General features: G+C 43.9%; 2 protein-coding genes across 2 annotated transcripts in view; one reads left to right on the forward strand and one right to left on the reverse strand.

The window, feature by feature from the left end:
• plek (pleckstrin) overlaps positions 1 to 22,570 on the reverse strand; it is a 137,515-nt gene that overhangs the window by 57,766 nt on the left and 57,179 nt on the right. The gene's annotated exons all lie outside the window — the stretch shown is intronic.
• On the forward strand, positions 1,242 to 21,350 carry cnrip1b (cannabinoid receptor interacting protein 1b). The gene is made up of 3 exons (XM_072581534.1): positions 1,242 to 1,671; positions 2,498 to 2,642; positions 20,277 to 21,350. The coding sequence occupies exons 1-3, from the start codon at positions 1,493 to 1,495 to the stop codon at positions 20,439 to 20,441; spliced, it is 489 nt and encodes a 162-aa protein (XP_072437635.1). The 5' UTR covers positions 1,242 to 1,492; the 3' UTR covers positions 20,442 to 21,350.

The following is a 22,570-nucleotide window of genomic DNA, read 5'->3' on the forward strand; positions in this document are numbered from 1 at the left end:
TTTTGATTATAGTTTGTAAAGAGGAATCTTGCATACAATTGAATGTACTTTAGATTAAGTGACAGTTGGATGTGGGCACACATTTGTCATAGACAAGTCTTATTGAATGCCCTAATCACATACAAATCACTGCTGCCACTGAGAGGTGCAGTCTAGGATTATTTTTTGTGACTACACAGAATTGAGCAAAGACAGTGTTGCAAAAAGGTTGTTCGTATTTGAAAGCAGAGGACTTGTGGATGCTGGCAATCTGAAACAAAGTAAAACAGAAATTGCTGGAAGAATTTAGCATGTCACTCAGACTGAAGAAAGGTCAATCTACTTGAAATGTTAACTCTGTTTTGTCTCCACAGGTGATGTTGGATCTGTTGAGTTTCTCCAGCAAAATTAGCTTTCATATTGTTGTCGTTTATAAAGAGAAATGTGTAGACATCCCATTTTGTGAGTGAACTTCAGTGACTGGATTAAAATCGAAGTCTTTCAAAATGCATTGGGTAAACCTTTAGGAAATTTCTTCCCATGTAAATGTCTCCTGCAGAATAATGTGAAGGACTCATTCTGCAACAATAATAGCTTAAGTTTACAAATTGCTGATACCCTGAATGTTGGAAATTTGAAGGGGAACATATGCTGAGAGTCACTGGAGAAGCCAGGCTGTGGGGAGAGAGAGAGAGACAGAGAGAGAAATATACATTTTCTTAAATGTATAGTTTGTTCTCAATCATGATGTGGAGATGCCAGTGTTGGACTGGTGTGGACAAAGTCGGAAGTCACATGACCTCAGGTTATTGTCCAACTGATTTATTTGAAATCACCAGCTTTCGGAGTGCACATCTGCCAAAGGAGCAGTGTTCTGAGAGCTTGTGATTTCACATCAACCTGATGGACTATAACCTGGTGTCATATGACATCTGACTTTGTTCTCAATCAGTATAAATGGTGCTCTTCCTCCTTGAATTGGTATCCTTGCGAGTTGTCCTGATGAGAGCAAGATGAAAAGCTTGACAAAATGTGCCTTTTGTTCAGCAATCCTCAAGTTCTGAGCTACATTTTAAACATTTACATTATTGATCTGGGAATATTCATTCATAAACCTGGTGCCCTAAACTGTTATCCCGATATTGTAAGGAAAAGGGGCTTTCTATTTGAACCAGGTGGCTAAGGTTGAGGACATTACCATGTGATGTTTAACGCTTCCCTGAGCAGAAAGGTTCATGAGGCAGGGTCCTGACAGTGTCGTGCTGACGTCTGTGTATTGCAGCAAGGGATTATGTCTGCAATCAGTCTGCATTTAGCGTTGCCTGCTTGGTGTTTGCAGCGCTGCGTGTGCATCCTGCCCATATTGAGGGGGGTTTGTACTGGCGCTGTCACTGTCCATGGGGTAAGAAGCCCAACGCTGTAGCTGAGGGTTTTTATTTTAAAAATCAGCCCATCATTTCTCCCAGCAGTAGACTGCAAGGTTTTCTCGTCTCTCTCCCTCCACCACCGGATCATGGGGGAGATTCCCAGTTTGCTGAAAATCGGTGTCTCTTTGAGAATCCAGCCCGGTGATGGCCCGGTGTATTTCAAAGTGGACGGTCAGCGATTCGGACAGAACCGCACTATTAAGTTGCTTACAGGAGCTAAGTATAAGGTCGATATTGTACTGAAGCCGGGGATTGTAGCAGTCAAGTGAGTAAAACAGGGAGAGGCTGCTGGGTCGGTGGGGTGGGGTGGGGAGTGGGAGGGTGTGGTGTTTGGGCCGTGGGTTTGGATAATTTGCTCCCCCACCTCAAAACATACCCATTGTTTGAATTTCCTAGCGCCTGTCTCTTCCCTTTGACTTCAGGTTCCCGGAGCAATCTAAATTGGGGGATGGCAGTGCAGGGTTGGAGGGAGGGAGGGGGGGGGGGGAAGGTTTCTCTGGCTGAGCAGTGTTTGCCAGACACGCTAACGTTATTTAACAAGGGAACATCCTAGTGGATTGTCAGCGTTTCCTATCGAGGTCAACTTAAATCTCGCTTGATAACAGAGAGCAAATAAAACGCACCTGAGGAAGATTTATGAAAAATAAAACCAGCCTGACCCGCAGGGAGATTTGCTGCTGTTGTAATGTTCGAGAAATGAGTAAACAGCAGAAGGTGCAAGATGGATTGTCAGAGGGAGTGGGGGAACTGGGAATCTGCTGATGGGATTTTCACAAGAAAATTAATTATTATTATCCCCTCTCTTCATGCTGCAAAAGCCAAGAGGAAACCTCTGATTTCATTAAATATTGATCAGGTTTTGCTGTCAAAGGTGTAAATTTACAGTCTGACCTCTTGTGATATTCATGGACATTTTATAAAATTCACATATTGATGAACCCTAGGGTGGGGTGGCTGTGTTTCTTCTTTCAATATCACCTCAAAACTTTAAACCTTGCCCCTTTCACTGATAGCTGGGGGTGGAGGGTGGAGGGGGGAGGGGGGGTTGGCTGAGGAGAAGCTCTGTTTTAATTGCTATCGTTGAATGGCAGGTCGATGATGATCGGAGCAGTGCCAATTCCTCTGGGGGAGAAATCGCGGGACCCCCAAACTGTGGATTACACTGGCATCTATGACACGGAGGGGGTGGCTCACACAAAAAGCGGGGAACGTCAGCCTCTACAAGTCAACATCCAGGTGAGAGATGGAAAAGATTCAAAACCACAGTGTTGCATTGGTCCAAATGTCTTAACCTTTGACATCTGTTCACCAGATCCAGTTTGGGAAGAGCAGCAGGGATTAGGTGATACGATGGCAAAGACAGCGCTGACTAATGCAAACAGAATGGCAGACATTCTCTTTCACAGTTCCTTTGGGAATGTGGATTCTTTGGTGACACAGCTCTCTCTCAACAACACAAATAGAAATTGCTGAGGGAAAAATCTCAGCAGGTCTGGCAGCATCTGTGGAGAGAGAGCAGAGTTAGTGTTTTCGGCTGTTCATAGAATTCCTACAGTGTGGAAGCAGGCATTCGGCCCACAGTGACCCTTCCAAACAGCAGGCCACCCAATCCCTGTGAGCCTAATTTCCCATGGCAAACCCACCTAAACCACACAGCTTTGGACTATGGGAGGAAACCAGAACACCTGGCAGAAACCCACACAGACACGAGGAGTAGGTGCAAACTCCACACAGTCACCTGAGGGTGGAATCGAACCCAGGTCCCTGGCACCGTGAGGCAGCAGCACTAACCACTGAGCCAGCATTTCTTCTTCAGGACTAGGTTCAGAACAGATCACAGTTCTGAGGCAGGGTCGCTGGACCCAAAACGTTAACTCTGCTTTCTTGCTCCACAGATGTTGCCAGACCTGCTGAGTTTCTCCAACAATATCTGTTTCTGATTTCCAGCACCTGCAGTTCTTTGGGTGTTTTTTGGTTCAGCCCCCTCAGCAGTTTTTCCACACTGCAGGACGCGGTATCCTTTTTCATTAATTGATTTGGGAGAGAAATAAAATGCGATAGCACAAACTGTCAGGAGCCAGGGCTTGTGCATCATTCCTTCCTGAACTCTGAAGACACAGACACAGACAAACTATAGGGAGTGGGCTAATCAGTCCCTTGAGCCTGCAATAAGATCATGGCTGCACTGGTTGTGATCTCAACACCTCATTTCTGCTAACCACTGAGAACTTTTGACGTCCTTGTTAGTCAAGAATTGATCTACCTCTCCTCAAAAATATTTAATGCCCCTGTCTCCACTGCTGTTTAGGGAAGAGAGATCCCAATGACTCAGAATCCTGACAGAGAAGAATATTTGTTTGTTTGTTCATGGGATGTGGGCTGATGGTTGGCCTACTATTTATTATCTCTCTTCCTAATTGCCATTGAGGTGGTGGGGGGTGAGTTGCTTTCTTGAACCACTGCAGTGTGTGTGCTGTAGTCCACCCACAGTGCCCTTAGAGAGGGACTTCTAGGATGTTGACCCAGCAATAATGAAGGAACAGTAATCTAATCCCAAGGCAGGATAGTTTGAGATCTGAAGGGGAACTTTCAGACACCATCATAGAATAGAATACCTACAACATGGAAGCTGGTTGTTCAGCCCACCAAGTCCACACTGACCCTCTGAAGAGCATCCCACCTAGCCTACACATTCATGGACAATTTAGCATAGCCAATTCACCCAATGTGCACATCTTTAGACTGTGGGAGGAAACCAGAGTATATTGGAGGAAATCCACACTGACACAGGAAGAATGTACAAACTCCACACAGTCACCCAAGGGTGGAATCGAACCCAGGTTTGTGGTGCTGTGAGACAGCAGTGCTAACCGCTGAGCCACTGACCCTCCATGATGTTCCCATGCATCTGTTGTCCTTGTCCTTTTAGATGGTAGTGATCGCAAGTCTGGAAGGCACTGTCAAAGGCACCTTGGTGAATTATTGCAGTGTATCTTGTAAATGGTACATACTTTGGGGTGGCACAGTGGCTCAGTGGTTAGCACTGCTGCCTCACAGTGCCAGGGACCTGGGTTCGGTTCCTGCCTCGAGCGACTGTGTGTGTGGAGTTTGCACATTCCCCCGTGTCTGTGTGTGTTTCCTCCGGTTGCTCTGATTTCCTCTCCACAGTCCAAAGATTTGCAGGTTAGGTGAATTGGCCAGGGTAAACTGCCCACAGTGTTCAGGGATGTGTAGATTAGGTGCATTAGTCAGGGGTAAATATAGGGCAGGGGGAATGGGTCTAGGTGGGTTACTCTTTAGAGGGTTGGTGTGGACTTGTTGGGCCAAAGAGCCTGTTTTCACACTGTAGGGATTCTGTGGAACTCTATTCTATGGAACTGTTGTCATTGTGCATCATTGATGGAGGGAATGGATATTGAAAATGATGGATGAGGTGTCAGTCACCAGGCTGTATTGTGCTGGATGGTGTTGAGCTTCTTGAGTGTTGTTGGAGTTGCCCCCATCCAGGCAAGTGGGGAGTATTCCATCACACTCTTGAGTTGTGCCTTGTAGATGGTGGACAGGCTTTGAGGAGCTGGGTCGTGAAGCACTCGATGCAAGATTTCTAGCCACTGACCTGTACCAATTGCCACTGTGTTTATATGGCTGCTCCACTTCAGTTGCAGGTCAGTTATAGCCCCCAGGATGTGGGAGATACAGTTTTGGCAATGCCATTGAATGTCAAGGGTTGATAGTTAGATTCTCTCTTGTGGAGATAGTCATTGCTTGGTACTTGTGTGGCATGTATGTTGCTTGCCTCTTATCAGCCCAAACTTGGATATTGTCCAGGTCTTGCTGCATATGGACATGGACTACTTTAGTATCTGAGGAGTTGCAAATGGTGCTAAACATTGTGCAGTCATCAACAAACATGCCCATATGATGGAGGGAAGACCATTGATGAAGCAGATGAAGATGGTTAAACCTAGGATGGTATCATGCAGGTACGTCCTGGAGGTGAGATGACTAACCTCCAACAACTGCAACTATCTTTCTTTGTTAAAAATCACACAACACCAGGTTGTAGTCCATGATGAAAGAGCAACACTCCAAAAGCTAGTGCTTCCAAACAAACCTATTGGACTATAACCTGGGGCTGTGTGATTTTTAACTTTGTACACCCCAGTCCAACACCGGCATCTCCAAATCACATCTTTCTTTGTGTTAGCTATGACTCCAATTGTCACAGAATAGCCCCCAGATTTGTATCAATTCTGATTCTGCTAGGACTTCTTGTTACCTATCTGATAGGGACATAGGATATAAGAGCATAGGAAATGGAAGCGAGAGAAGGCAACTCAGCCCATCAAGCCCACTCCGCCATCTAACATGATCATGGCTGATGTTATCCTGGTCTCAACTCCACTCTCTTGCCTCTCCCATTAGCCTTTTATCCCACTCATCAGAAATATATTTCAGCATTAATAAACCCATTTCAGCATTAAATTGGAGGCCTTTTCTTTTCAATGTGCCCTCCTGGTCCTAGGCAATTGATTAGGAAACTGTTAAGATGCCAATCTGAGGCCATTCAGCCCCTCAAGACTGTTGTACCTATCAATGAGATTGTGACCCACCTTTATCCCACATTTCTTCGTGTCTTTGTTTAGCAGAAATCCTTCCGTCTCAGTTTCAAAATTCACAGTTGACCCAGCATCATTTGCCAATTTTAGAAGAGAAATCAGGAATTTTACAAAACAGAAGTTACCTCTGTGCAGGAAGGGGGGTTGCTGGTTTGTGAGACAGAACAGTGGAGGAATTTGTAGGGCGTGATATATGGCATTGCATGAATTGATGTCACTGCTGACATGAGTATGTGGCTGCTTTCTGAGCTGAGATAGTAGGAAGCAAGAAGATTTATTTATGTTATTGTACCAAATTGAGGTTGAGTTAATAAATAGTTCAGTGAGCTGTTCATCCCGTGCAATACTGTGGGAGATACTTTATCTTCTTTGTCTGAGGATTAATCTATTCTGATGGAATCTTTCTATTTTTAGCCTTTAAAATAATGTTTCATGTCAGTACGGATGGAATTTTGCAGCAGTTCCCTACTTTTATAAATTAGTTATGCTATGGCCATTGTGGGGCATTCTAGCTACAGGGCCAGAAAAATATTAATGTTTTAGAATCTTCATAGCTGAATTCTTGTATTATGCGAGGCTTGATATGATAACTAATAAGACTCCTTCAACAGCACCTTCCAAACTCATGACCTTGAGCATCTCGAAGGACAAGGGCAGCAGATACATGGGAACACCACTCCCTGCAAGTTCGTCTCCAAACCACTTACTGTCCTGATTTGGAAAGATAGAATCAGAGTCCCAACATTGTGGAAGTGAGCCATTCGGCCCATCAACACTGACCCTCTGAAAAGCATTCCACCCACCCTATCTCTGCATTTCCCATGGTTAATCCACCTTGCCTGCACATCCCTGGAAACTGCAGGGAACTTAGCACAACCAATCCACATAACCTGCACATCTTTGGACTGTGGAAGGAGACTGAGAGCACTTGAAGGAAATCCACGCAGACATGGGGAGAATGTGCAAACTCCACACAGTGAGTTGCCTGAGGGTGGTATCAAACCCAGGTCCCTGGTACTGTGGGGCAGCAGTGCTAACCACTGAGCCACTATGCCATCCAGTGGATATCACCATTCCTTCAGTGTTGCTGAGTGGAGATCCTGGAACTCATCCTTCCCTAAGAACATTGTGGAGGTACCTGGACCTCAGGATTTCAGTGATTAATCAGAGTCATACAGTACATAAACAGATCCTTCAGTCCAACTATAATCCCAAACTAAACTAGTCCCATCTGTCTGTGTTTGGCCCATATCCCTCCAAACATTTCTTATTCATGTATTTCTCCAAAAGTTGTAACTATACCCACATCCACCACTTTGTCTGGAAGTTCATTCCACACACAAACCACACTCTCTGTAAAAAAAGTTGCCCATCATGTCTTTTTTAAATCTTTTGACTCTCACCTTAAAAATATACCCTCCAGTCTTGAAATCCCCCACCCTAGGGAAAAGACATCTGCCATTCACCTTATCCTTGCCTCTCATGATTTTATAAACTTCTGTAAGATCACCCCTCAACCTCTTACGCTACAGTGAAAGAGGTCCCAGCCTATCCCAGCCTCCTTATAACTTGAACCCTCCATTCCTGGCAACATCCTGGTAAATCTCATCTTAAACCTACCCTTCCTAGAACAGGGTGACCAGAGCTGGACAAAATACTCCAGAAGAGGCCTCACCAATGTCGTGTACAACTTCAACATAACATCCCAACTTCTGTACTCAAAGATCTGAGCAATGATGCAAGTGTGCTAAATGTCTATATATGAAGCGGACTTCAAAGAATTATGTACCTGTACCCCCTAGGTCTCTCTGTCCTACAAAACATCGAGGGCCCTATCTTAAATTGCATAAGACCTGCCCTTATTTGTTTTACTAAAATACAATACCTGCATTTATCCATCTGCCATTCTTCAGCCTATTGACCAAAGATCTCTTTGTAATCTTAGATAACCTTCTTCACTGCAAAGAGGGCAGCTCACCATCAGCTTCTCAATGGCATCCACAGACAGGCAATAAATGCTGACATAGTCAGCGACACCCACTACTTAGATATAGCCCGAGCATAGGCAGGTGGGGCTAGTTTAGTTTGGTATCATGGTCTGTTTGGATCAAAGGGTCTGTTTCTATTCTGAATGTCTCTATGATTAATTACTGAAAACCTTGGGGTGTAGGTATCCTCACAATGCTGTTAGGGAGGTGGGAGGTAGGAGTTCCAGGACTTATACCCAGTCCCACTAAGGAATGGCAACTACTTGTGAACAAATTTAAAATAGTGAATACTTCTGCTACTACACTGAGAATTTTCAAATAAATATGACGTTTATTTTTAACAATTATATTATGAAAAATCTGAAATTAATCTTTTGGGAGAGGAGTAATCGTATTTCTGCTTAATAGAGTAGGCACCGGCTGCAAATACACTCTGGCGCAGCAAACAGAATAATGATCTTGGCCGTTGCTACAAGCAAATTATGCTCAACTGTAATATAATTTGCACTTGACCTTTGCATGCCTTTATGCTGCAGTGCATAAATGCATCTAATTAATGAAGACTGAAATAGGTTTGAGGAGGAACAAATTTTTTATTAACTCCATTCTCCACTTCTTAAATTGAGGTTCTTAATTCAATGAAATGGCACTTCTGTCAGCATCAGATAACTTCAGATCGAGAAATAGAAAAGCCAAGAGCTGGAGAAACTCCGCAAATCTGGTAGTGTTTATTTTGAGAGAAACACTGTTGGTGTATCAGGTCCAATATGACTCCTTCAGTTCTGAAGATTGAAAAGGAGTCATATTGGGTTTGAAACGTTAACTCTGTTTCTCTCTGCATTGAGACTGTCAGATTTGCTGCGTTTTGCTAACAGTTTATATTTCTGATCTCCAGCATCTGTGATATTTTGCTTTTATAACCTCAGTGCAAGATATGCTTGATTAAACCGGATTAACAACATGTCTCACCCACAATCTCAGAAAAATACCCATAAGGCAACAGCAATTAACCACAACAGTCTGCATCCAGCTTGTTTGAGCAACAGTGCTAGTTAATTGCAGAATCAAGGGCTATTCTGTGGACTGAAGAAGCTGTATTGGCAATGATAGTGCAAGACCACTTCATATACTGTTGTACAAGCTGATGGTCTATGAAAGAAGTAGTCGTTTGGTGGTACAGAATAAGTGCAAGATGAAAGGCTTCACCAAAATATGTCTCTGTTTAGCACGACTCAGGTTCTGAAAGAGTTAATGTTGAAGCTGCATTAAGCTCCAGCTAGTCAGGCTGGAGAAGAAGCAGACTGTGATGAGGTCCCTGTGGAGACAGACCTGTTATCTCTGGCTCCTGATTGTAATTACGCCTAACTAGTCAAACTTGTACTTACTGCTATTGTACAGTAAACTACATCTTTCTGTATAAGACAGGTACTTTATCTCATTAAGCATCAGTAGTGGTTTATCCTCTACTGTTGCTAATCACGAAGGCCCTTAGACTCAGTACAGAAAGGAGGACATCAGCACTCTTGTGGTGCACTGGTAATGTCCATACCTCTGAGCCGGAATTCCTGGATTCAAAGAGATAGTGAGGACTACACATGCTGAGAAGTCAGAGTGATAAAGTGTGGCTTCGGAAAAAGCACAGCAGGTCAGGCAGCATCCGAGGAGCAAGAGAGTCAATGTTTTGGGCTTAACCCTTCATCAGGACTTAAGTCCTAGCTTCTCCAGAAGAGTGTAATTACATCTAAGAACAGGTTGATCAGAAAATGTCTAGAAAGGACATCATCCATTTGTTAAGTTAGTATTTGAGAGTGTAGGATGGAGAGATTGTCTTCAGGGACCAGTGGTCTCTATGGAGCTGGGGTGCGTCATCACTCCTGGAGGTGACATTTTGATAAGTTTCTGTGACAGTTGTGGAAGTTTCCATTGACTGTTTGATTTTTGTTTTTGGAACAATGCTCCCATCAGGACTGTCTAACCTGTTTATGGCTTATTTAAAAGTACATAAAGGAGAATCAAGCAGAAAATACCCAAGCCACAAGCTGCTAGCAGTTGGTTGTAACCTATGACACATAGGACACTTAGTATCAACAAAGGATAATTTGATCCCATTGGTCTGGGTTGAACTGAGGTTACAGAGATCCGAGAGTTGTGGGGATGTGACAGAATACATTGCTCCGAGGAGGGGCTTCGTTATTCTTTAAATTATCTTGAGCATTTCATGCAACTTAACACTTCTTTGAAGAAAGGAAACAATGCCATTTGTACCATTTCCTTGAAACTGGTTATATTTTCCTTTAATTTATACATTTTGGTAAAATGAAAGTGTGACAGTAAGCCTCCACGATGACTCAGTGAGGTTAGCTAGCAATTATCTGCATACTATGAAACTATAACATATGTTACCCAGTATTCCATCCAGTTTTGATAGCCTCATTTACTTGAGGAATTGAGACAAATGTCTTTTGAAGCTTAACTATCCAGGTTTTTTTTTGCTTGACGATATCATCCAGCCTTATTTTAAACGACATTACACCACCTCACATTTACTGACATTAAATTCCATCTGTCATACTTGGTCTGTTTCATGGCTTCATCAGTATCCATTTGTAGTTTTCTTTGCACCTCAGAGCCCATTGTCTCTAACTCTAAAATGCAAATCACTGATGTACATAGGATTTGATCAGGAATAAAACAGTAAGTGCTGGAAAAAACTCAGCAGATTTGACAGCATCTGTGGAGAGAGAAATAAAGTTAATGTTTCAAGCTTGATATGACCTTTATCAGAACTTCAGTATGAAAGAAGAGTCATATTGGACTGAAAATGGTTAACTCTGTTTCTCTCTCCACAGTAGCTAGAATTCTGTCCATAGATTATTGAAATTGGGGAACAATTGGCCAAATTGTCTATGTTGGCTTTTTTTGAAAATGTGCTAAAGCTTTAGTTTCATGTCCCTTCTTTCTTGTCTGTAACCCTGTAAGCTGTCCAACTCCCATGATGAAATTATACTTGAAATCGCTTTTCAGGTTGCATGTTCCAGATCCTAACAATGTAGAGCTTATTATGAAAAGAGGTTTGCTCTGCCTTTTAATAGAGAGGTCATGCTGTTTTTATGATGTAGTCCAGTGATAGTAACTGGTTGACATTATTTGAAGTTGAATATTGCTATAAACTCACAGCTGTCACATGTCCTGGACCGTTCCCATCACTGCCAGCATCCTCCTCATTAGGGCTGAGGGGCCACCCAGAGATTTGAGGAGAGGTACCAGCTGTTGGAATGATAGAATCCATGCTGGGACCACTGGGATCCGTGTTGGGACCACTGGGATCCGTGTTGGGACCACTGGGATCCGTGCTGGGACCACTGGGATCCGTGCTGGGACCACTGGGATCTGTGCTGGGACCACTGGGATCCGTGTTGAGACCACTGGGATCCGTGCTGAGACCACTGGGATCCGTGCTGGGACCACTGGGATCCGTGCTGGGACCACTGGGATCCGCGCTGGGACCACTGGGATCCGCGCTGGGACCACTGGGATCCGCGCTGGGACCACTGGGATCCGCGCTGGGACCACTGGGATCCGCGCTGGGACCACTGGGATCCGCGCTGGGACCACTGGGATCCGCGCTGGGACCACTGGGATCCGTGCTGGGACCACTGGGTTCCGTTCTGGGACCACTGGGATCCGTGCTGGGACCACTGTTGTTTGTGATACATGTAAATGATCTGGAGGAAGGTATATATAGCCTTATTAGAAAGTTTGCAGATGACACTAAGATTGGTGGAGTAGCAGATAATGAAGTGGACTGTCAGAGAATACAGCAGAATATAGACAGATTGGAGAGATGGGCAGAGAAATGACAGATGGAGTTCAATCCGGGCAAATGCGAGGTGATGCATTTTGGAAAATGCAATTCAAGAGCGAACTATTCAGTAAATGGAAAAGTCCTGGGGAAATTGATATACAGAGAGACCTGGGTGTTCAAGTCCATTGTTCCCTGTAAGTGCCAATGCAGGTCAATAGAGTGGTCAAGAAGGCATACGGTATGCTTTCCTTCATCGGATAGGATATTGATTACAAGAGTTGGCAGGTCATGTTACAGTTACATAGGACTTTGGTTCGTCCACATTGGGAATACTGCATACAGTTCTGGTCACCACATTACCAAAAGGATGTGAATGCTTTGCAGAGGTTGCAGAGGAGGTTCACTAGGATGTTGAGAGTGTGGTGCTGGAAAAGCACAGCAGGTCAGGCAGCATCCGAGGAGCAGGAGAATCAACCTGATGAAGGGCTTACATCCAAAACGTTGATGCTCTTGCTCTTCGGATGCTGCCTGACCTGCTGTGCTTTTCCAGCACCACACTCTTCGACTCTGTTCTCCAGCATCTGCAGTCCACACTCTCTCCTAGTTGATTTTAACCTTACTATGGAGTCTCTTCCAAAGATGCCTACCTTGAAGTTTTCTTTCTCTCTCTACAAGGATTTTAATGAGTCCCTCTCTCGCTGCATGATTCCTGATGAAGGACTTATGCTCAAAACACTGATTCTCCTGCTCCTCGATGCTGCCTGACCTGCTGCGCTTTTCCAGCACCACACTCGCGACTCTGACCTCCAGCATCTGCAGTCCTCACTTTCACCAGGATATTGCCTGGTATGGAGGGTGCTAGCTATAAAGAGAGGTTGAATAAATTGGGATTATTTTCATTAGAAAGATGGAGATTGAAGGGGGACCTGATTGAGGTCTACAAAATCATGAGGGGTATAGACAGAGTGGATAACAAAAAGCTTTTTCCCAGAGTGGGGGACTCAGTTACTAGGGGTCACAAGTTCAAGGTGAGAGGGGAATAGTTTAAGGGAGATATGTGTGGAAAGTCCTTTACACAGAGGGTGGTGGGTGCCAGGAATGCATTGCCAGCGGAGGTGGTAGAGGCGGATGGTAGTGTCATTTAAGATGTATCTAGACAGATACCTGAATGATCAGGGAGCAGAGGGATACAGATCCTTAAAAAATAAACGGCAGGTTTAGACAGAGGATCTTAATCGGCACAGGCTTGGAGGGCCAAAGGACCTGTTCCTGTGCTGGAATTTTCTTTGTTCTTTGTTCTTGTTCTTTGAATGAAACAGTACAGAAGAAGATCCTTTGGCCCGTCATCCCTGTGCTAGGCCATTCAATTCATCTCACTCCTCTACTTTTTCCCTAAAACCCCTGAATTCATTTTTGCTCCTTCATGTATTTATCTAATTTCCTGTGGAAAAAAAATGATTGAATCTTCTTCCACTGCCACTTCAGGCAGAGAACTCTAGATCAATGCACTCAAATGTTTGATTTGGAAGAGAAAGCAAAAGTGTCCCATGGTACGGGGAGCACTTTCCAATCGATCATCTATTTCACAAACTTTTTCACGTTTGTACATAAGGCTGGAGTACTCACACATGGCTTGTTAAACTGTAGTAACAGTGTTCTTATTGGTATAGAGATAGGGTTTAATGAAGATGCAGATCAGCCTCTGAGATATGCTGCATGTAAGGGTGATATGGAACATTGAACAGTCCAGGGCCCCTCGGCCCACCATGTCTACATCGACTATGATGACATCTTAAATTAATCCCATCTGCCTGCACATATCTATCTCTCCCTATTCCATGCCTGCTTTTTTTTAGTTAAAAATCACACAACACCAGGTTAGAAATGTCTGAATGTCTCTTAAATGTTGCTATTGTATCTGCTTCTGCCACCTCCCCATGGCAATGCATTCTCTGTACTTATTGTGTAAAAAAAATATTTTGTCTCTATGCAGTCCATATCCCTGTATTCCCTGCCTATTCATATATCTGTCACAATGACTCTTAAGTGATGCTGTTGTATCCATCTCCACCACCACCTCTGGCAGCACATTCCAGGCACTTACCATCCTTTGTGTAAAAAACTTGTCGCTCACATCTGCTTTAAACTTACCCCCTTTTACCTTAAACCTATGTCCCCCAGTGTTGACATTTCTAACCTGGGGATAAGGTTCCAATTTTCCATTCTATCTGTGCCTCTCATAATTTTGTAAACTTCTATCAGGTCTCCCCTCAGGCTTTGGTTTGTTTTCACTTGAAAATGTCAATCTCTCTATCCTCTCTCCAGTCTGATTATACCCTCTCCAATGCCTCCGCATCCTTCTTGTAGTGTGGAGACCAAAGCTGTACACAGTATTCCAGTTAGTGGCCTAACTGAAGTTTTATACAGCTGCAACCTGACTTGCCAACTTTTATACTCAATGCCCCAACTGATAAAGACAAGCATGCTGTATGTCTTCTTTACTACCTTATCCACTTGTGTTGCCACTTTCAGGGAGCAATGGATTTCCACCCCAAGACCCCTCTCTATATCAGTCCTCCTAAGGGCTTTGCCATATACTGTTCATTTTTCTCTCGCATTTGACCTCCCAGGGCGGCACAGTGGCTCAACAGTTAGCACTGTTGCCTTATAGCACCAGGGTCCCAGGTTCGATTCCAGCCTCTGGAGACTGTCTGTGTGGAGTTTGCACGTTAAGACCATAAGACATAGGAGCGGAAGTAAGGCCACTCGGCCCATCGAGTCCACTCTGCCATTCAATCATGGCTGATGGGCATTTCAACTCCACTTACCCACATTCTCCCCGTAGCCCTTAATTCCTTGTAACATCAAGAATTTATCAATCTCTGCCTTGAAGACATTTAGCGTCCCGGCCTCCACCGCACTCTGCGGCAATGAATGCCACAGGCCCACCACTCTCTGGCTGAAGAAATGTCTCCGCATTTCTGTTCTGAATTTACCCCCTCTAATTCTAAGGCTGTGTCCACAGGTCCTAGTCTCTTCGCCTAACGGAAACAATTTCCTAGCGTCCACCCTTTCCAAACCATGTATTATCTTGTAAGTATCTTATCACGTTCTCCCCGTGTCTGCGTGGGTTTCCTCCGGGTGCTCCAGTTTCCTCCCACAGTCCAAAGATGTGCAGGTCAGGTGAATTTGCCATGCTAAATTGCCCGTAGTGTTAGGTGCATTAGTCAGAGGGAAATGGGTGCGGGTGGGTTACTTGTCGGAGGGTCAGTATGGACTTGTTGGGCCGAAGGGTCTGTTTCCACACTGTAGGGAATCTAGTCTTAAAAAAAATGCACCACCTTAAACTTGTCCAATTAAACTCCATCTCCTTCGAGCTGACCTATATCCTGCTGAATCCTTTGTCAACCTTCCTTACCGTCCACAACTCAACCTATTTTTATGTTGTCTGCAAATGTACTTATGAAAGAATCCACCTATAGTTTCATTCAATCATTTATATGTATTACAAACAATGGAGGTCCCAGCACCGATTCTTGCAAAATATCACTGGTCACAGATCTTCAGTCAGAAAAGCACCACTCCACATCTACCCTGTCTTCTATAACCAAGCCTATTTTGTATCCAACTTACCAACTCACTGTAGATCCCACATGAGTTCACCTTCTGGACCAGACTACCATGAAGGACCTTGTCAAATGCTTTAATAAAGTTCATGTAGAGAACATCCACTACCCTATCCTCATTAATCACCTTCATTATTTCCTCAAAAAACTCAATCACATTTATGAAACAAGATCTCCCCCATACAAAGCCATGCGCAGTATCCCAAAGAAGTCCATTCTTTTCCAAATGTGAGTAAATCCTGTCTGTAAGAATCTCCTCCACTAATTTCCCTACCACTGATGTTAGGCTAACTGGTCTATTCTTTCCTGCATTATCCCTATTGCCCCTCTTAAACCAAGGACCAACATTTGCTATTCTCCAGTCTTATGGGGCCTCCCTTGTGGCTTGTCTTTGCCAAGGTCACAGCAATCTCCTCCCTTGCCTCCCTCAGTCTCCTGCATTAGATCCCAAGAGACCCTGGGGACTGAATCCCTGACCTTGGTAAAGACTCTGCTGGAAGGTTGGAATGAGTGCAACTCAGAGCTGGAGCTCTGCTGCACTGTTATCAAGTTTACAATGTTAATGAACATGTTTTGAAGAAATAGCTGGAGGTCTGGCCTGACCTTATCAGAAGATAATCCGAGACTAAAACTACTGGCAGGCGTTAATGGGGAATTGCATACTGTTTTTTTGAAGTAATTGGATTCTTCAGTAGTCACTCTATGTTCTCATGCTTTGCTTGTTGTTCTGCCTATGATACAAAATTGCTTCCAATCATAGAGTAATGGAGCTGTGCAGCACAGAAACAGACCCTTCGGTCCAACTCGCCCATGCTGACCAGATATCCTAAATTCATCTAATCCCATTTGCCAGCATTTGGTCCATATCCCTCTAAACCATTCCTATTCATATACCCATCCAGATGTCTTTTAAATGTTGTAATTGTACCAACCTCCACCACTTCCTCTGACAGCTCATTCCATATGCACATCACCGTTTGAGTGAAAAAGTTGCCCCTTAGGTCCCTTTTAAATCTTTCCCCTCTCACCCAAACCTATGCCCCCTAGTTCTGGACTCCCCCACCCCAGGGAAAGGACCTTTTCTGTTTACCCTATCTTATCATTATTTTGTAAATCTCTATAAGGTCACCCAAGAGTCTGTTTTGTTAGTTTGCACATCATTGTGACATTACTGTGCTCAGTTTGTTTCGATAGCAGAGGGTAAGCATAAATGGGTCATTTTTGGGTTGTGTACAGGTTTGTCTCCTTATTTAAGAAAGGAAATAAATATATTAAAAGCAGTTGAGAGAATGTTGAGTTGACTGATACCAGGGATGAGGAGGTTATCCTCTGAGGAAATATTGGACGTTTTCTGCCTGGATCATTGAAGATGAGAATTGTAATAGGTGAGCTTATTGAAACATTTACGATCCTGCGGTGACTTGACAGGGTGGCTGCTAAGATGGTTGCTAAAGTTAGTCTCACACTTTTAAAACCATGGTAACTCAGTGGTTAGTGCTGCTGCCTCACAGTGCCAGGAACCTGGGTTTGAGTCCACCTTCAGGCAATTGTCTGAGTGGAGTTTGCACATTGTCTGTGTGAGTTTCCTCCTGGTGCTCCAGTTTTCTCCCACATTCCAAACGTGTGCAGGTCATGGTGGAATTGCAGGGTTACAGGGATGAGGTAGGTCAGGGTGGGGTGCTTTTCGGAGGGTCGGTGTGGACTCAATTGGCTGAATGGCCTGATTCCACATTGTAGGGACTCTATATATTGCATGTTTAAAAATAAGGGGTCTCCCATGTAAGACAGAGATGAGAAGGAATTTTATTTTCTCTTAGGTGTTTGCAAGTGTTTGGACTCTCTTTCCCAAAGAGTGGTGGAGGGAGGCTCATAGAAATTTTTTAAGACTGAGGTATGTCTTAATAAGGTAATAAGGGAGTCAACATTGTCAGGAGTAGATAGGAATATGAGAGTACACGCTGATGAGCCATGTCCTTACTGAATGGTGGAACAGGCTGAAAGGGGCCAAATGGTCCTCTCGGCACCTAATTCTATGTTGGTTTGGTGAAGGGTGGAAGGTATAGGGGAGATGTCAGGGGTGGGTTCTTTACCCAGAGAGTGGTGGGGGCATGGAATGCGCTGCCCGTGGGAGTGGTAGAGTCAGAATCATTGGTGATCTTTAAGTGGCATTTGGATAGGTACATGGATGGGTGCTTAATCTAGGTTAGAAGTTCGGCACAACATCGTGGGCCGAAGGGCCTGTTCTGTGCTGTATTGTTCTATGTTCTATGTTCTATAACCTTTCCCAGACTGCACCTGGAGTCATTTATGGGGCTTTGATCTCACTTCTTAAGGCAAGATACGTTTCCTGTGGAGGAAATGCAGCAGTGGTTCACCAGACCAATTCCTGGGATGTGTGCAATTCTCCTTTGAGGAGAGGTTGAGGAGAGTGGGCCCATATTCTTTGACGTTTAGAAGAATGCAAGGTGATCTCAGTGAAACTTATACATTCTTACAGGGCTCGACCAGGTAAATGTGGAATGGGAGGATCTAGAACAATAGGAGACAGCCTCAGAATAAAGGTATAGATAATTTAGGTTTAAGATGAGGAGGAAGAATGTCTTTCATGTGAGGGTGCTGAATCTTTGGAATATGTTGCCTCAGAGGTTTGTGGTTCAGAATGTCTCATTACCAGTCACATCAAGAGATCTGGGGCAGCATAAAGATATAGCGTTGACTAACCATTATTTGGAATGACAGAGTAGGCTGAAGGAACTGAGTGGCCTCCTTCGGCTACATGCTCCTTTGCAACATCTGTCTAACACAGCACCTGTGGGAAAGGCAATGAATGTGAGCAACACCCTACCTGACCCCCTGTGCTACTCTCTCTGCTTTTGCACCACTCGCTGTGCCCCAGCACCATTCTCTCACCTCCCCTCACTACTTTTTCTGCCCCTCAAACAGCACTCTCACTGCCCCACACCCTCACTCTCGTCCCCTGCACCAGTCTCTCTGTCCCATACTCTCTCTCTCGCCCCGTCACCAGTCACTCTATCCAACACTTTCTCTCTTGCACCCTGAACCAGTCTCTCTGTCCCACACCCGCTCTCTTCCTCCTGCACCAGTCTTTCTGTCCCACACCCTCTGTCTTGTCCTCTGTACCAGTCTGTCCGTCCCACACCTTCTCTCTTGTCCCTGCACTAGTCTCTCTGTCCCATGCTGTCTCTCTTCCCCCGCACCAGTCTCTCTGCCAAACACCCTCTCTCTTGTCTCTGCATCAGTCTCTCTGTCCCACACCCTCTCTCTTCCCCCTGCACCAGTCGCTCTGTCCAACACCACCTCTCTTGCCCTCTACACCAGTCTCTCTGCCTCACACCCTCTCTCTTTTCCCTGCACCAGTCTCTTTGCTCCACACCCTCTCTTTTCCCTGCAGCAGTCACTCTGGCTCACACCATCTCTTCTCTCCTGCACCAATCTCTCTTTACCCCTCACCTTCTCTCTTCCCCCTATATCACTCTGTTCCTGCATTGTTTTCTCCTCCCATTCTGCACCATTTTCCCTGCAATCAGGTTCCTAGACTGGGATTTTTAAAAAGGGTCAATGATTTCATCTTTGCGTTTTTCTTAACAGTTACTCCCAAAAATAGCATATGATTATTGTGTGAAATCAGCCTTACAGCAAACACAGCTGCTATCGTCTCCTTAACCACCTGCACAGAGGGGATGGCTGGCCTTGTTTCGAATTGCAAGCCCATAGCACCTGCCCTATTGTTTCATATAAAACTTGGAGAGCTCAGTGCTGGCTTTGGCTTGTTTCACGTGGGCTACAGATTCATTTGAGAACCAGTGCTGGTGTGAGATGAAACATCAAAGCAATCCAGGAGAGTGGATTTTTGGTTCTGAGTCTGATTGATTCAGCAGAATATCTTTAATTAATTCAAGGAAGATTGAGTCATTCGAGGAAGTCAGCTCATTTGTTCTACAAGTAAATAGCAAAGTTAGTGGAATGTTATTATTTATTCCATGGAGAATTCAATTAAAAATGTAGGGAGGTTGTGCGTCAGTAGCTCAAAGCACTGGGGAGAGCACATCTGAAGATCTTTGTACATTACTGGTCTCTGCATTTTCTTGCATTGAAAGCAATTCAGGGAAGTTTTCCTGGACTAATACTGGAATGTGTGGATTGTTTAATAAGGAAAGGTTAAACAGGCTAAGCTTATATATGCTTGAAGTGATTTGACTGACACTTATCGGATCCTACAGGGTCAGGACTGGGTGGCTGCGTAGACGATAGTCCCTCTTATGGGAGAGCTTAGAACTAGGAGCGCTATTTTAAAATACAGAGTCGCCCAATTAAGCAAAGAAGAAGAGAACATTTTTCTCTTAAAGGGTTGTGAGGGTTTGGGATTCTCTTCCTCAAAATGTCATGGAAGCAACATCTGGAATTCTTTTAAGGCAGATGTTGACAGTTTCTTAGTAGGTAAGGGGTGAGCAATTATCAGGGTAGACTGTAATCAAATCAGCCATGACCTTGTTGAATGGTACAACAGGCTGGAGGGGCTTAGTGTCAAGATTAGAGTGGTGCTGGAAAAGCACAGCAGGTCAGGCAGCATCCAAGGAGCTTGCTGCCTGACCTTCTGTGTTTTTCCAGCATCAATCTAACCTCGAGTCTGATCTCCAGCATCTGCAGTCCGCACTTTCGCCTCGAGGGGCTTAGTGGTGAGTCCAACTCCTAATTTGTATCTTCGTATTCTGACCTTGCGGAGATCTGGCGTTGAGAATCTGATTTGTCTCTGAGATATACTGTTCCAGTGAACTCCCATTTTAAGGGTTTTCCTTCTCTCTCCTCTGCAGTTTGATGACATTGGCACCTTTGAGACAGTATGGCAAGTGAAGTTCTACAACTATCACAAGCGCGATCACTGCCAGTGGGGAAACAGCTTTGGAAGTATTGAGTATGAGTGTAAACCCAACGAGACACGGAGCCTGATGTGGATCAACAAAGAAATGTTTACTTAGGATGCTATTTTACAGAAAATCTTCTGAAACATCAGCAATGGACAAATTATAGCTGTCTACAGTCAAGAATAAAATCACCACGCCTTAATGTAGACACATTTGGGTTGAAATTGCAGTGTGCAATATTAATAATGGAAGCAGTAAACGCTGTTATAAATTTGTTTTGCCTACCATTTTAATGTGGGGCAATTATTCTTAAACAGATATATTCAATGTGAATACATTTGAGACACATTTGTTATCAATATCACTCAACACAGTTTAAACTCCAGTATCTCCATTCTATTACAATATTTACGGTTGGCATTAACAGTAAGGAGGGTGCATTTTGATGTGAAGTTTCTGTAAACTATCTTAACAAATGGAGTGCTGATCTGGTACAACTCAGCTAAGTGTTGAGAGAAAGGTATAAATAATTCTGCATGGGCAACTGTTTAAGTTACCGTTGTGATATACAGCTCACCAGACGGACACCAGTAATTTGTGTTCTTTTATGTACTAAATTGATTTAGCCTACCTCGAATTAGGTACAAGTGGTAAGTTGTGGGAGTGACGCGTTCTGTATCTGGAGTTAGTCATTGCAAGACGAATTTGAACAAAGGTTGGCTGAAAATGTGTATGTCATTCAGTTAGGTTTTAATATGTGTTTGTGATTCAATGTATTTCTGAAATGGTGTTTTTTGAATTATGATGTGTTGCTGTTTGCACCCAAAGGTTTTTGTATAATTGTGCAATGTAGTGTTCTCTTTTGTAATATTTTTGGATTAGGTTTGGGGGGAGGTAATGAGCATTCCCACAAAATATGTTAGCTGTGGATAAACAGCTGCAAAAGCAACTATTGTATCTGTATTAAGAATTCCATGAAAATTAAATTCTACATTGAGAGCCAGTGGTGGCCAATTGAAAGTGTCAATGTGCAAAAGTTTCATTTGGTAAAGATGGAATGGAGAACAAGTTTTGCTGAAGGCTTTTACATTGTCTTCACATTTGCAGTGGATAGCCTCACATTTAGAGGATACAGTGGCCTCCTGTCATTAGCAGTAGGCTTTTAATCCACAACCCCAGGTAATATTCTGGGAGCAAATTACTGCAGACGCTGAAATCTGTACTGAAAACAAAAAGTGCTGGAGATCACAGCAGGTCAGGCAGCATCCATGGGGAGAAAGAGCAAGCTAATGTTTTGAGCTCTTCTGATGAAGAGCCATCAAAACCCAAAATGTTGGCTCTCTCTCTCTCCATGGAAGTTGCCTGACCGGCTGTGATCTCCAGCATTTTTTGTTTTCATTAATATCCTTGGGACCTGGGTTCAAATCCTGTCATGAAGACGCTGGAATTTTAATTCAATGATTAAGGGTTTAATGATGGTTATGGAGCCACAATCAGTCCCTAGGGGGGAGTACCTGGCTGGTTCACTAATGTCCATTAGGGAAGGAAAATGCTACCCTCACCTGGTCTGGCTCACCTGTGACTCCAGACCAACAGGAATGTGGTTGACCTTTAACTGCCCTCTGGGCAATTTGGGATGGGTAATTGATGGTGATCTGGCTCATGATGCCCGCACACCGTGAATTAATACATTTTAAAAGCATTACATTCTGTCTAGTTTACAGCCAGAGGAAATGGGCTACAATATGAGCCTGACTGATCATCATAAATGTGTTGTTAGCGTAATTACTCACACACTTGGGATCATTCAGTAAGTGTCTTCCAATCGTGGAATGAAATCATGTTCTAAGCTTTGCACATTGCCATATTTAAACCTCTTTCCTTTATTGAACAGAGATGTAACATTTGCAATCCTCTAGTTCTCTGACAGTAGCCCCATGCTTAAGAGGGACTACTTGCCTGTTACATCCCTATCTCAAGTGAAGTAGTCATTTAGTACTTGGCCAGGCCCTCTGCATCTATAGGAGTATTCCCTTTTCACTCTCGAATCACTCCCATTCTTTTATCAGCTGACTTGCTACTTATGGGATTATAAAAGCTTTAAAATTACTGTCAGTGTAGTTACATATGATAAATATCTGGGAGTGAGTCAGAGTTAGTAACAGCTAATAAGCGATATTTTCCACCAATGAAGGATATGTGTCCATCACTCTTTGATTAGATTAGATTACTTACAGTGTGGA

The sequence above is a fragment of the Chiloscyllium punctatum genome, chromosome 11 (assembly GCF_047496795.1).
Source record: "Chiloscyllium punctatum isolate Juve2018m chromosome 11, sChiPun1.3, whole genome shotgun sequence".
In the NCBI taxonomy this organism is placed as follows: Eukaryota; Metazoa; Chordata; class Chondrichthyes; order Orectolobiformes; family Hemiscylliidae; genus Chiloscyllium; species Chiloscyllium punctatum.